The sequence below is a fragment of the Leptodactylus fuscus genome, chromosome 1 (assembly GCF_031893055.1).
Source record: "Leptodactylus fuscus isolate aLepFus1 chromosome 1, aLepFus1.hap2, whole genome shotgun sequence".
NCBI lineage: Eukaryota > Metazoa > Chordata > Amphibia > Anura > Leptodactylidae > Leptodactylus > Leptodactylus fuscus.
In genome coordinates, this window is record NC_134265.1 from 344,318,066 (window position 1) to 344,334,079 (window position 16,014).

Here is a 16,014-nt window from a genome sequence, read left to right on the forward strand (position 1 = left end):
TGTCCATTCATTTGGGCCTAATCTGGAGCGGGTGCGCGACTGGATGTCGGTGCACTGCAGCGGCATCCAGTCGCAGCTACCCGTATTTTGAACAAAAACCCTCATGTGAACCCAGCCTTACTTTCTGCATTTTTCAAGTGGAATGGGAGACAGAATCCCTGAATGGAAACTGGGCGCTGGTATGAACCCAGCCATCATCTGTCAACCTTGGGCCTTTTCTGTCACATAGACTGAATGGACTTGGTCGGCAAAGAGGTACAGATTTTCCTATAATTCCTTCCCATATAGCACCATAAGTGTATGGCACAGACATCAGTGCTTAAATGCATTGCGGCAAGAGGATGGAGATGAAGTAATGTATGTATTATAGTGAATGGAAGACTGTAAATTCAAGTTTAAAAAAGGAAAGAAGGAAGGAAAGAAAGAAAAAGTCCAATGGAAGAAAAAAATTGTGTTTCACTCATAAATTGCAAGGCTTGCTAACACAGAACATTTCCAAATCAGATGAAGCTTACATTGAGTATGCTTTATTTCTAAGTAGCTTACATGGTTAGAGGCAGGGCCACAACTCTAATGAGGCGACGTCCTCAGGCGGTACTATTAGGAGGGGCGGCATTGAGGGGCGCTGGTCTGCGTGCTTTCTGTCATGCCCCAGACCATTATTATATGCAGCCCCTCCTGATAGTAATGCCCCAAGCTGCACTGTTAACGAGATTGACGTCTGCAAGACACTGATCTAGTTAAAACCAATTCTGTGACTGTAGACACCGAGAAGACAAACAGATAACACATCTGCTTCTCTGTGTAGGAGGTGTGATGCAATGACGCCACGCGCCTCATAAGCTGAGACGCAGATGTCCTGCGCGCTGTGATCCCGGGAATTGAAGAGGAGATGCAGCTGCATCAAGGGCTCCCAGGTAGGTGAGTATAACTTTTTTTTAATTTTTTTAGGCGAGTTGTGGGTATTTTAAGGGGTCGTTAGAAGAGGGTACTTTATTTATCAACAGGTGTTATTTATATAACGGCTATTAGGGGCATTATTAATACAAGGAGGGGTATTTTAAATACCCCCTTGTATTAATAATGCCCCTAATAGCCCAAAAGACCTTATATAAATACCCCCCGCCCCTTGTATTAATGATGCCCCTAAAAGCCCTTATATAAATAATGCATATCATTAATACAAGGGGGATATTTGTATAAGGGCTATTAGGGGCATCATTAATACATGGGGTGATTTATATAAGGGCTATTAAGGGCATTATTAATATAAGAGAGAATATTTATATAAGGGCTATTAGGGTCATTGTTAATAGTGTATTAATAATGTGCCTAATAGCCCTTATATAAATACCCCCCTTATAATAATAATTCCCCTAATAGCCGTTACATAAGTAACCCCCCTTGTATTAATAATGCCCCTAATAGCCCTTATATAAACACCCCCCTTGTATTAATAATGCCTCTAATAGCCCTTATATAAATATCGTATATCTCCAATAGACATCCCAAAGTCTAAACCAACACGCCCCCGCAGGAACCTCAACTGCCTTGACACCTGCACCCTCTCAGACTCTCTCCTACCACTCGCTGACATATCTTCACTCAAGGACACAGATGCCGTTGCTGCCTTCTATAACACCACCATCACCTCAGCCCTTGACTCTGTGGCTCCCTACACAAACACCAATAGACAACCCTGGCACACCACTCACACACCACCTCCTCACCACACCCTCTCTCCGTAGGTGTCCCCCAAGGCTCTGTCCTAGGACCCCTCCTGTTCTCCATCTACACCCTTGGCCTGGGCCAACTCATAGAATCTCATGATTTTCAATACCATTGCTATGCAGATGACACCCAAATATACATCTCAGGACCAGACATTATCTTCCTGCTGGCCAGAGTTCCAGATTGTTTAGCGGTCGTAGCCTCCTTCCTCTCCTCCCACTTTCTCAAACTGAACATGGAGATAACGGAGTTCATCATTTTCACCCCTCCCCGTATGGCCCCTCCACCTGACCCATCTATCAAAGTTAACGAATCCACACTTTTCCCTGTCCCACAGGCCCGATGTCTTGGGGTAACCCTGGACTTCAAGTCACACGTTCAAACTATCATCACCTCCTGCCGTCTCCAGCTCAAGAACATCCATCGAATCCGCTCCTTCCTCACCCCAGAAACTACCAAGATGCTCGTCCAGGCCCTCATAATCTCCCGCTTAGACTACTGCAACACCCTTCTCCATGGACTCCTAGCAAACACCCTCGCCCTCCTCCAGTCCACCTTAAACTGCGCTGCTTGCTTAATTCACCTCACCCCCCCAATCTTCATCAGTTGTTCCCCTCTGCCAGTCCCTTCACTGGCTACCCATAGCCCAGCGAATTGAGTTCAAGCTACTAACGTTAACATACAAAGCCATCCACAACCTGTCCCCTCCATATATCTCTGACCTAATCTCCCGCTACCTGCCCACACGTAACCTCAGATCCTCCAATGACCTCCTACTCCGCTCTGCTCTCATCCGCTCCTCACACAACCACCTCCAAGATTTCTCCCCTGCATCCCCCATACTCTGGAACTCCTTACCAAGACACATAAGACTGACCCCCACAATCACAGGCTTCAAGAAGGCCCTGAAGACCCACTGTAACATCTCTGCCTGTTCGGGCCTCTGCGCCACCCTCTGCTCACGTGCTACGGCGCAGGAGGCGTGTGCAGTTTGATAATCTGCTTAAAGTTTTTAGTTGCACTGTGTGCAGTGGTGAACCAAACCTTTCTGCTGCCTGAGGCGGATGATAGAAAGGCGTGTAGGGGTGCTAGTGGTAACATTACAGTAGATACAGTGTGTTACATTATGTGATGAATTACCAGAGACGTTTCTGACTAATCGCTCTCATTTTCCGTCTCTTCTCTCTGGACTGCCATGACCACTTCTTCCAGCATGTGATTTGTCTCAGTAAGGTTTGCATCACAGACATCTTTGACTCCTCAGTTCTCCAGGCACCCAACCCATATTGTCCTCACCTACACAAAGCCCCTTAAATAGTGCCCCTTATTAATAATACCTCCCTTGTATTAATAATAGCACTTATATAAATCTCCCCTTGTATTAATTATTATTATTATTGTTGTTTATTTATATATCACCATTAATTCCCTGGTGCTTTACATTTGGGGGTTACATACAGTACACAAAATATACAGGTAGATATAAAACTAACAGTGATTGGCTGGCACGGTGGGGTAGAGGGCCTGCCCGCGAGGGCTTACAATCTATGAGGGAAGGGGGTAGAGACAGAAGGAGAGGGGGAGACTGTACAGATGGCAGTGCGGTGATAGTGTTATTGGAGGTTGTAGGCCTTCCTGAATAGGTGGGTGTTAGGGAATAGCCAGATGATAATTCCCCAGAAGCTGCTGGTGAACCCTGGAGGGAGGGGCACAAGAGACAGTGAGCCCTAAGCTGAAGCCCCCCGCTTTCCCTTCCTATTGCCAGACCCTATTCTAGGTAATAGGCGACAACCACGAAGACAGTCCCTCCCTGAATACGTGAAACACAAAACGCAGACAAGACGAACAACAACAAAGGGAGGTCAGCTAGCCAGGGTTCGGTAACAGTAGAGCGATGCAGTTCAAATCAGAGTCCAAAAGAAAAGTCAGTAGGGAAGCCAGAGGTCAAGGATAAGAATACAAGTAATTTAACAGCAAGAGATACCAGCAAGCAAGAGGCAATAACCGGCACCAGTGTGACTGTGAGCCAAGACTAAATAGGGGAGGAAGAACCCGCCCTGAACCTGATAGGAAGGAAAGCTGTCAATCACAGGCAAGACAAAATCAAACAACTGAATGGACAGAGGGAACAAGGGCAGAAGACGGGTGTGGTGCAAATCCAATTACAGAACTAGAGCCGTGTTCACACAGTCAGCGCCGCACCTCTAATGAGGTGAGGTGAGGCGCCTGCCTCAGGCCGTACTCCGGAGGGGAGGGCAGCCCGGGCAATTTTTTTTTTTTTTCTCTTTTACTTTTTTTTTTTTCTTTGAACCAGCGCAAAGAGAGCTGCCGCTCTCCTTGCGCTGGTTCAGATGTCTATGTATCAGCGTATATGTATCTACATCTGCGTATCAGTCCACATATGATATCGCGTGGTGGGTCGTCTGCGTTAGGTTTTGGCCTGACTGCGCTGTGAATGCGCTCTATTTGAATACTTGATGCCCTTTCCTGGCCACGTAAGGAGGTAAAGATTGACATAGCCACCTCCCGCAATGATTCTGGGGCATACAGTTCTGGTAGGCCTTTCAATCTTATGTTGCGCCTTCTGTTCCTATTTTCTAGGTCCTCGATAAGATCGTAGGCTCTGTTTAGGTGATCGTGATGCAAAGTCAAGTGTTGTGAGGCAGCAGCCACACGGTTGGAAATAGCAGAACAACTTTCCTCCAGCGTCTCAACTCGTCTGTTCATTTTCTGTAATTCGGTAAGTAAAAATTACTTTGTGATGAGGTTGGCTTGGCCGCGCCTCCCCTCATGCTGGAGTCTCCGGGTGCCATCTTACATGCCAGTCAGGGAGATTGAGCAGACTTCTTGCGAAAAAATTTGTGAACTTCTCCCGCATTTTGCTTACTTGTTGGGGTACCCGGGGGTTCTCCACTTCTTTCTCTCCCTGTTTTGCCCATTTTCACTGCTATGAGAGGGGTAGAAGACAGGACTCTGGCTACTCTGGCTACTTGTAGAACGAAGCTACGGGCTCAAGGCTCCATTCATGCTGACGGTCAGGCTCCGCCCCCCCCCCCCCTTAAATTTTGTTCTTTCATGGTATGGTTGTATTTTTTGTTGAAAATATTAATAAAACTTTTAATGTTTAAAAAAACTAAAGTCATTGCCACTTTCATTTCCCAATTTACACAGATTCATAGCAAATGTTTTTTATACTCCCCCGAGTGGGATACGAATGCTAGTCAGACAAGTTAAACTTTGAAGATATCAAAATATGAAAGTAAAAGGTATAGCTACATACTTTTGGCATTTTTAAATTCCTGTTATTTTCAGAATATTCCTCTGCATTATCAGCGGTCATGAGCATCAGAAGGTTTAGAATGTAACTTTTTCCTTTTCCTAAAACAATAAAAAAGAAATAGTTAAAATGTTCTACAAGAGGGATACTTTTCTGATTGACGCCAATGGTGTTTAATTATATTATCATTAAACAAATATATATATATATATATATATATATATATGTGTAAATATAAAGTTACTTAACGTGTCATAAATATCTGGTAAAAGGTATTGTCATTTAAGGTTGTGCCACCGTACATGCATTCCGCAGGAGCCTCTGTTCCTGCACTTCAGCAGCAGAATTACAGGGAATTATCACTTCTCTCTTATTTCACAGCATACATATCATTCAACAAATGCTGTGTAGTGAATAGAGGCAGTGCCGATTCCTCTGTTTCACATGAAGTTGCGGTGGGTGCACTGCCAAAATTAGGCTGAATTCAGACAGAGTATTTTGGATCGGAATTTGACACAGAGGCCACCTCAGGTTCCGGCCCAAAATACAGGGCGGCTGCGACTGGATGCCAAATGAATGGGCCAAGTCGGGAGTGTCTTCAGGCGTATTCGCAAGGCACAATCTGCCTGAAGAATGAGCATGTCCGTTCCGAAATCAATGGGAGCCATCTTTTTGGTCAGGATTTTGAGGCAGATACAGCCTCAAAATTCTGACCAAAATACCCCGTGTGAACTCAGCCTTAACATCTGAATGTTCCCCAGATATCTAAATGGAATAAAATATTATAAAGGGAAAAAAACTTACCTCCCATGGCAAACCAAACCATTCACATGTATTGGCCCCCTCAACCTAATACTTGGTAGCACAACCTTTAGACACAATAACTGCGCACAACCACTGCCGGTAACCAGCAATGAGTTTCTTACAAGGCTCTGCTGGACTTTTAGACCATTCTTCTTTGGCAAACTGCTCCAGGTCCCTGAGATGTGAAGGGGGCCTTCTCCAAACTGCCATCAAGAGATCTCTCCTCCCCCACAGGTGTTCTATGGGATTCAGGTCTGGACTCATTGCTGCCACTTTACAAGTCTCCAGGGCTTTCTCTCACCACCATTTTCTAGTGCTGACCTGAAGTGTGTTTTGGGTCATTGTCCTGCTGGAAGCCCATGACCTCTGAGGGAGACCCAGCTTTCTTACACTGGGCCCTACATTATGCTGCACAATGTGTTGGTAGTCTTCAGAATTCATAATGCCATGCACACGGTCAAGCAGTCCAGTGCTAGAGGCAGCAAAGCAACCCCAAAACATTAGGGAACCTCCGCCATGTCTGACTGTAGGGACCGTGTTCTTTTCTTTGAAGGCCTCTCTTTTTTTTCCTGTAAACTCTATGTTGAACATTCTTCCAAAACGTTTTTGGCTTTCTCAGGTAGGTTCTGGCAAACTCCAGCCTGGCTTTTTTCTGTCTCTGGGTAAGAAGTGGGGTCTTCCTGGGTTTCCTACCATACAGTCCCTTCTCATTCAGACACTGACGGATAGTACGGGGTGACGCTGTTGTACCCTCGGACTGCAGGGCAGCTTGGACTTGTTTGGATGTTAGTCGAGGTTCTTTATCCACCATCCGCACAATCTTGCGTTGAAATCTCTTGTCAATTTTTCTTTTCCGTCCACATCTAGGGAGGTTAGCCACAGTGCCATGGGCTTTAAACTTCTTGATGACACTGCGCACGGTAGACACAGGAACATTCAGGTCTTTGGAGATGGACTTGTAGCCTTGAGATTGCTCATGCTTCCTCGCAATTTTGCTTCTCAAGTCCTCAGACAGTTCTTTGGTCTTCTTTCTTTCCTCCATGCTCAATGTGGTCACACAAGGACACAGGACAGAGGTTGAGCCAACTTTAATCCATTTCAACTGGCTGCAAGTGTGATTTAGTTATTGCCACCATCTGTTAGGTGCCTCAAGTAAGTAACAGGTGCTGTTAATTATACAAATTAGAGAAGCATCACATGATTTTTCAAACAGTGCCAATATTTTTTTCCACTCCCCTTTTTTATGTTTTCTGTGGAATTATATCCAATTTGACTTTTTGACAATTCTTTTTCTGGTTTTCCATTGAAGACAAATTAAATGAAGATAATAATACCAAAAAATTTGTGATTGCAATCATTTTCTGGAAGAAAATTAGTATTATCTGACAGAATTGCAAGGGTGCCAATACTTTTGGCCAACAATGTCGTTCTCTCATAACAATCTACTAAAGTTTCCCTTGTGTATTAGCCAAGTACAGCCACCCATAGTAGCTTGGCACAGTTTCTGCCTCATAATAACTAAGCACAGCTGAGCAATAGTCTCAGTATGTCAGGAATACACCTGCATACACCCCCTTCCCCCCGCGCCCACCTTCTAGCAGAGAAATGCACATCTTCACATCAGCAATACACAGAACTTTGCTTTGCTGGGAGAGAGGTGAGGCCTAGCAGGGAGTGACAGGCCCCTTCTATTTTTTCTCTGCACAGGAGGGGTGGAGGTGTATGCCCACTGCTCATTGCTATTTAGTGAATAGAATTGGTTTCCATCTGAAGATGTTAATTCACAGAACCTGATTTATGACAACCTAGAGGGTGTTATAACTGAATAAAAATAAAAATTTGAGCTACAAATATTTTTAATTATACAAAATAAAATTGTATCACATTACCTTTAGTAATAAAACTAAGAAAACCTGACAGACTTTATGAAAAACTTACCATTTTGAGATAGCACGGCAAACTTTGTGTAAGAGTTACTTAATTCTTCTAAGTATGATTCAATGTTTTCACTTTGGATCATAAGATCGAGTCTTTCAGGGGATTCCGCTCTCATGTCATTAAGTTCTCTTAAGCACAACTTCAGCTTGTACATTTCAAAGTCATATTCTGTCATATAACAAAAACAAAGGTTTAGTAATATCATTTATGTATTTGAATAAAATTTCACTTTTATATTAATTCGGGCTCCAGGGCTCAAACAACACTGGGGGTGTCCCCAATGCTGCAAGAGAACTCTCTCCAGCACCTCCTCCATCTTCCTCAGGAACCCGCCTCTTCACGCATCTTCTTCTGGCGCTGGCGGTTAAACTTATAGGCCTCGGGCAGAGCCGACTGTGCATGTTTGCGGCCACAAGAAAAATGGCCACTTACACAGTAAGTGCCCATTTTCTTGCAGCCTGTGGGCATGTGCAGTCAGCTCTGCCCAAGGCCCGAAGTCTAAAAGTTTGACCGCCCACACCGGAAGAAGACGGGTGAAGAGGGCGTTCCTGAAGAAGATGGAGGCGGAGCTGGAGAGTTCTCTCGCAGCATTGGGAATGCCCCCAGTGCTGTTTGAGTGCTGGGGCCCACCCCCAGTGCTGCGAAAGAACTCATTTGCATACCGACGAAAACCCGGATTTATACCAAGCAGCGGCACGGAGAAGACATCTAAAGGTAGGAGAAGAATAGTCTTTCTTAAAGCTATTCCTACGTGTCAAGGAGAAAAAATTTGATTTTAATGGTAGAATCCCTTTAATCACAATATACAATAATGAAGTGATGTCTTCGGGTCCTGTCTTCCTCCGGCGCTCGCGAACTGCCATTGATAAAAAATGTTGTGGGTGCATGCGCAGTAGTATGCTGCTACTACTACTACTACAGCTACTGCGCATGCACCCGCGACATTTTTATTAATGCCAGTTCGTGAGCACCGGAGGAAGACGGGACCTGAAGACATCGCTGGAAGAGGAGGCGTGGCTGAAGAAGACGTCGGACCCTGAATGCCCGCCCACCGTGCACGATAGATAAGTTTAACATATTCTTTTTTAGAGTTTTATTTTAAAATGGGGGGGGGGATAGTTTAATATAACTTTAGCGGTGCCTGAATAGCCTTTTTAAAGGCTATTCACGCATATGTGGGGCTCTATCAGCATAATTTTGCTGATAGAGCCCCTTTAATCTCTAAAGTGGGGCAAGATATCCCTATTTTGCCAGTTACAGACCTATTTCTTTGTTAAAATGAGATATTAAGCTATATGCAAAGTTATTAGTCCCTAGGATCAAGCCCTTCCTGAAAAACATAATAGACTCAGATCAAATCAATTTTGTTCCTGAACCTGAGGGACAAAGACATTTCATCCCGCATTGTTCAATTAATATATTTTTGTTCCAGTAACAAAAAGCAACAACTGATTCCTCTCAGTACAGAAATTTATATCAGCAGACTTCTCACTGCACCTCCTTCTTCGAAAATCATAGTTAACACATTTTTGTTCTCTTTTACGATGAGCAATGGCACCAGACATGTGTACCCCTTATCACCTTTTTTTTTTAATTTACTGTAATAAAGGAGACCCATATGCAAGCCATTGTATCTGGTGAAAAGGAACAAAAAACAGCTCTAGTAAATATCTAATCCTGTACAAAGACTTCCTGATGTGCAACAGGTTTTTACATTCTTCAAGGCAATATCAAATTTCCAAAGTAACAATGCTAAATCATAAGTTCTCATGATCACATATCAGGTAGACAACGTGGCGGCAGAAATTCTACCTTCAATTGGAGCTCCTGACAATTAAAATATTTAAAAACACTTATAAAAAAAATAGAAATATTAATTGTCTATTTTTGTCAATTTACAAATTGAAGGGAATGAGCAAAAAAGAAATCTAAATCCCATCAAAATTTGGTGGGACTGTTCTTTGGAGGAAGAGTCCGGGGGCTAATGACCAGACCTCAACATCATCCAATCTGTCTGGGATTACATGAAAAGACTGAAGGATTGGAGCAAGCCTACATCCACAGGAGGTCTGGGCTTAGTTCTGCAAGACTAGAGATGAGCAAACAGTAAAATGTTTGAGATTCGATATTCGTTCCGAATAGCCGCTCAATATTTGACTATTCGAATGAATATCGAACCCCATTATAGTCTATGGGAGAAAATGCTTCGCTACAGGGGATCCCACCATTCGACTCAGGAGGGTCACCAAGTCCACTATGACACCCCAGGAAATGATGCCAACACCCTGGAAAGCAACTGGGACAGCAGGGGAAGCATGTCTGGGGGCATCAAGTACCTTTATTATGTCGGGATTCCTTGCGATATGCCGGAGCTGACTTTTTTGCATAGGAATGCATTGACCAGCATTGATTGGCCAGTCTACGGGATTCGGCCAATCAACACTGGTTCTGCCTGAGGAGGCGGAGTCTAAAATCAGTCCACAGCAGTTTCCATTCTGCTCCGATTTTAGACTCCGCCTCCTTAGGCAGAACCAGCGTTGATTGGCCGAATCTCGTAGACTGGCCAATCAACGCTGGTCAATGCATTTCTATAGCGAGATATAGCAGAGCTGGCCGTGCGGTTAGCCTGGCTACTCCGGACAGATGAAAGAGCTCTGCACTACACCCAGCCATCCCTCCAGCTACTCCTCCTGTAGTAACACGACTAGCTCAGCTTGGCTATTCCTTAGTACTACTTACACAGTCAGCTCGGTTATTCCTTAGTGTAATAGCCCAGCTGAGCGTGTTAGTAATACTACGGAATAGCCAAGCTGAGCGTGTTAGTACTACAAAACCCAAACCCCCCAACCCCAAACTCCCCCGGTGTCCGCTTACCTGCAGCTCCCTGTTCTTGGTCCACTTCGGTCCATGGTCCGGGTTTCAGAGCGCCCTGCCTCCCTCTCTCCCTCTATAAGACTAGTTGGGGAGAGGGGGCGGGGCTTAGGAGAGTGTGGGCATGGAGTCTCCCCGCCCAGTACCCGCCCACACTCTCCTAAGCCCCGCCTTCTCTGTAATACTAGTCGGGGAGAGGGGGGCAGCGCTCTGAAACCCGGACCATGGACCGAAGTGGACCAAGTACAGGAAGCTGCAGGTAAGCGGACACCGGAGGGGGGTTTGGGGGGGAAGGGTTGGAGGTTTTTTTTTGGGGGGGGGGTTGGGGTTTGTAGTACTAACACACTCAGCTTGGCTATTCCTTAGTACTACTAACATGCTCAGCTGGGCTATTACACTAAGGAATAGCCGAGCTCAGCGTGTTAGTAGTACTAAGGAATAGCCAGCTGAGTGTGTAGGAGATGTAGGAGAGCTGGCAGATATGCAGCAGACTAACCCGCTCAGCTTGGCTATTCCTTAGTACTACTAACACGCTCAGCTTAGCTATTCCTTAGTACTACTAACACGCTCGGCTTGGCTATTCCTTAGTACTACTAACACGCTCAGCTGGGCTATTACACTAAGGAATAGCCGAGCTCAGCGTGTTAGCAGTACTAAGGAATAGCCAGCTGAGTGTGTAGGAGATGTAGCAGAGCTGGCAGATATGCAGCAGACAAACACGCTCAGCTTTTAGTGAGTTTGCCACCTGGTGTTCGATTGGAATCGAACACCTCGAACGGCCTGATATTCGATCGAATATTAATTCGATTGAATGCCATTCACTGATCTCTATCCAAGACGTTTGGAACAACTGCCCTGCCGAGTTCCTTTAAAAACTATCTGCAAGAGTACCAAAAAGAATTGCTAGAAGTTAAAAGTCAAAGGTCACACCAAATTTTGATGGGCTTTAGATTTCTCTTTTCTTCAATCACTTCATTTTGTTTGATAAGAAAAATAAACTACTAAAACTTCTAATTTTTTAATTTTTGCAGGATTTTTTCCTTAACTGACAAAAACATTTGCACAGTACTGTATGCTAACTTATTTTTGGCTGAGAAATGTCTAAATCAGTAAAGCACTGGCGACAATTCTGTAAAGTGAGGATGCAGCTGCCCTGTCCTTGTGTAAGTTGGTGTAGGTCAAGAGACAAAACAAGGGTACTTGTCTGTGTAATTTGGGGTGTACGTGATCTGCCTTGGGATGTCTATTCAACAGTGATTAGTAAGAAATACAATCACCCTTTTAAATGATCTACAACGGTCACTACGCAACCACAGAGGGAAGAAGCTAACAAAGTGGTTCCAGCTCTCTAATGATTACTACTCGTTTTTGCCATTTAAACTGCTGCTTTTCTGAATGTTGGCTCGATGTTCATTTACATTGTACCTGTAACTTGGCTGTACAGTGACAGCCGTGTGGGTTTCTAACTTTAGATTATATCTATAGCAGATCTGGTGCAGAAATTCCTATGACTAAAATCTGCTCCAAAAGTATGATTTTTTATTTTTTTTTCTGAAAAATGTGCATGTACATTTAAAGTTTGGCTAAGTTCACATCTGCTCACGGCTCTCTGTTAATCGGGACCACCAGGGGACCCAAATGATGGAGAGCCAGACCGCTATATCAGCAGTTACTCGTGGAAACCAGCAAACCCCATTATATGTGTATGTTGGGTATCTGCCGTTTTTATACTGAAACCAGTGTTGATTTCTAGTGAAAACTCCGAGTCAGATGCAATATATCTTACCGCAGATGAAAACCCACTGAGGCTAAAGTCCCGCGTGGTGTCCCGCAGCAAAAAAGTACTGCGGGAAAACTGTGCTTCCTGCAGTGCTTTAGGCAGAAAGTTTGCAGAGGTTTCCTCTGTGGACTTTCTGTTTCAATTCTACCTATGGGGAAACCGCCAACGTTTCTGTAGGTATTTTTGACATACTGCGATTTCCAAAACTGTGTCCACAGTGAGGATTTTAACGCAAAGTGGGCATGGGATTCGCTAGAATCCCATCCACTTTGCCCTGACTGTAAAACGCTGCAATTTTTCCAGCCACGTGGGGCCCCGTCCTGAAAAGGCAATAATTAGAGATGCAATGTTCGATTTGATACGAACACCACGTTGAAAATGCACTTAAAGTTCATTTCCCCTCCCACCTTCCCTGGCGCTTTTTCTGCACCAATAACAGTGCAGGGGTGGTGGGACAGGAACTACGACAACGGAGGCATTGAAAAAACTAGGAAAAAGCCATTGGCTGCCGAGGACATGTGACCTCAGATTCAAACGAACAGGCGACATCAGCTCCGATTCATTCTGTGCTTGCACTTAGTTAGAGAGAGACATCTGCTGAGGGCTAGTTAGGTTTTAGATTCTGCTAGGCAGGAATAGCAAAGAAGAACCACAACAGCTCTTGTAAGAGCTACACTAAAGGGAGAAGTTGAAACCAGCTTGGCACAGTGTCTACCCACAAACGCTAAGGGAGGGTTCACACGGTGTAACGTGCCGTGTGATGTGGCACGTCTACGCCGCGGGACCGTTTGCGGGCCGTACACGCTCCCATTGATTTCAATGGGAGCGTGTACGGCCCGCAAAGGGTCCCGCGGCCACAACATCACGGCCACAAACTAGCGCGGCGCATACGATCCCCGCTCCCATTGAAATCAATGGGAGCGTGTACGGCCCGCAAAGGGTCCCGCGGCATAGACGTGCCACATCACGTGGCACGTTACACCGTGTGAACCCTCCTTAAAGTGGGATTCACAGCAATTAAGCCAGGCTGTATCTGCACAACCCAGCTTTCCACGGTGGGGATTAAGCTAAATGGGATACGCTGAAATTGTATGCCCATATACCCTATATACGCTTAATCCAGGGTTCAACAGTGTGTGTCCCCCCCCCCCCCAAGCGGTATACACTGAAATTCTCAGCCCATATACACTATATACGCTTCAATCAGGTTGTCACGGTGTGTACCCCCAAAAATCAGTGGGATATTCATTCTAATTCTCAGGCTATAGACGCTTCATCCAGGTTGTTACAGTGTGTACTCCCCAAAAAGAAGTGGGACATACATTCTAATTATCAGGCTATAGACACTTCATCCAGGTTGTCACGGTGTGTACCCCCAAAAAAGCAGTGGGATATACATTCTAATTATCAGGCTATAGACCAGGGGTGCTCACACTTTTTCAGCATGTGAGCTACTTTATAAATTGACCAAGGGATAAGATCTACTACCCGCTTCTTGTGGGGGGTGCCGGGGTGCGCCTGTGGGCGGGGCGTGTCTGTCGGTGGGGGCGGGCATGTGGGCGGGGCTGAGAGTTATCTCTGGACACTGGCAGGCTGGGGCTGTGGCAGCCCCGCCTGCCAATGTCTGGCGATGACTCTCAGCCTGCGCTGTGAACAAGCAGCACCCCGGCTCCCTCTATCCCTAAGAGCGGGGAGCGCATCATCCCCCGGAGCTGCTGCTGCCCGGCCTGCAAGTGTCCGGAGTGCTTGTTCACAGCGCAAGCTGAGAGTAATCTCCAGACACTTGCAGGCGGGGCCTGCAGACACGGGGGATCCCTGGTTGCATCCCGCGATCGACCCATACATCCTTCGCGATCGACCGGTAGATCGCGATCGACATATTGGGCACCCCTGCTATAGACGTTTCATCCAGGTTGTCACGGTGTGTACCTACAAAAAAGCAGTGGGATATACACATACCTCCCAACTTTTGAAGAACTGAAAGAGGGACAAAATGTGCGGCGCGCGTAGCGCGCTGCGGCAAATGTAACTCCGCCCACTTTTTTGTTGACTCCGCCCACTCATTAATTTTTCATGTGCCCGCACACAATATAATCCTCCTACAGTCACCCGTAAATTATATGTCCCCCCTCTATCTCTTCCCCAGTTTCATATACACCCTTCATCTCCCCCAGTTTCATGACCCTCTTCCATCTCTGCCCCCAGATTCATGTCCCCCATCTCTGCCCCCAGATTCATGTCCCTCCATCTCTGCCCCCAGATTCATGTCCTCTCCATCTCTGCCCCCAGATTCATGTCCTCTCCATCTCTGCCCCCAGATTCATGTCCTCTCCATCTCTGCCCCCAGATTCATGTCCTCTCCATCTCTGCCCCCAGATTCATGTCCCCTCCATCTCTGCCCCCAGATTCATGTCCTCTCCATCTCTGCCCCCAGATTCATGTCCCCCATCTCTGCCCCCAGATTCATGTCCCCCCATCTCTGCCCCCAGATTCATGTCCCCCCATCTTTGCCCCCAGATTCATGTCCCCTCCATCTCTGCCCCCAGATTCATGTCCCCTCCATCTCTGCCCCCAGATTCAAGTCCCCTTCATCTCTGCCCCCAGATTCATGTCCCCCATCTCTGCCCCCAGATTCATGTCCCCTCCATCTCTGCCCCCAGATTCATGTCCCCACATCTCTGCCCCCAGTGTCATGCCGTCCTCTCCATCTCTGCCCCCGGTGTCATGCCGTCCTCTCCTTCATCTGCCCCCAGATTCACGTTCCACCTCCACATTAAACTTACCTTCTCCTCTGCTCCCTCGCCGCTCTCTGCCCGCCTCTCTCCCTGACACATGCGGCTGAAGGAAGGAGCTGACACAGGTCAGCTCCTCGCTTCGCCGCTGCGTGTCTCTCTCGCTGACACATGCGGCTGAAGCGAGGAGCTGACCTTTGTCAGCTCCTCGCTTCGCCGCTGCCGCCGGCTCCTGGCATGTAGACGCGATGTGTCACATCACATGTCAGCTCCTCGCTTCAGCCGCATGTGTCAGCGAGAGAGACACGCAGCGGTTAAGCGAGGAGCTGACCTGTGTCAGCTCCTTCCTTCAGCCGCATGTGTCAGGGAGAGAGGCGGGCAGCGGCGAAGCGAGGAGCTGACCTGTGTCAGCTCCTTGCTTCAGCCGCATATGTGTTCAACTCAGATCTGCGTCCTCTGGACGCAGATCTGAGTTGAAATCGGGACATACCTCCCTCCAACCGGGACCGCGGGACATGTCACCCAAATCGTGACTGTCCCGCGGAAATCGGGACGGTTGGGAGGTATGTATACATTCTAATTATCAGGCTATAGACCAGCAACCCACCCTCAGTGACGATGACGAGACACAGTTGCCATCAGGGCAGCCTGTTGCCATGTGCGGTGTGCAGGAGGAGGAGGCGAGAGAGGAATTGGCAGAGGAGGTGGTGGACGACGAGGACACTGACCCGACCTGGACAGGGGGGATGTCAAGCGGGGAAAGCAGTGTCGATGTTGAGGGAGGGCAGCTAGAGGCAGAGGCATGTCCAGAGGCAGAGCTCAGCTGCTTTGCCGAAACCAGGCCACACCAGAATGGCCCAAGATGTTCCCTATCATAGCCA

At 46.7% G+C, this 16,014-nt stretch overlaps 1 protein-coding gene across 1 annotated transcript in view; it reads right to left on the reverse strand.

Moving 5' to 3' along the window:
- Positions 1-16,014, reverse strand: part of LOC142183515 (uncharacterized) — a 166,177-nt gene that overhangs the window by 132,169 nt on the left and 17,994 nt on the right. The window contains exons 2-3 of the mRNA XM_075258664.1: positions 7,751-7,918; positions 5,012-5,109 (exon numbers count right to left, since the gene is read on the reverse strand). Coding sequence (XP_075114765.1) covers positions 5,012-5,109; positions 7,751-7,918 — 266 coding nt within the window. The remainder of the gene's footprint in view (positions 1-5,011; positions 5,110-7,750; positions 7,919-16,014) is intronic.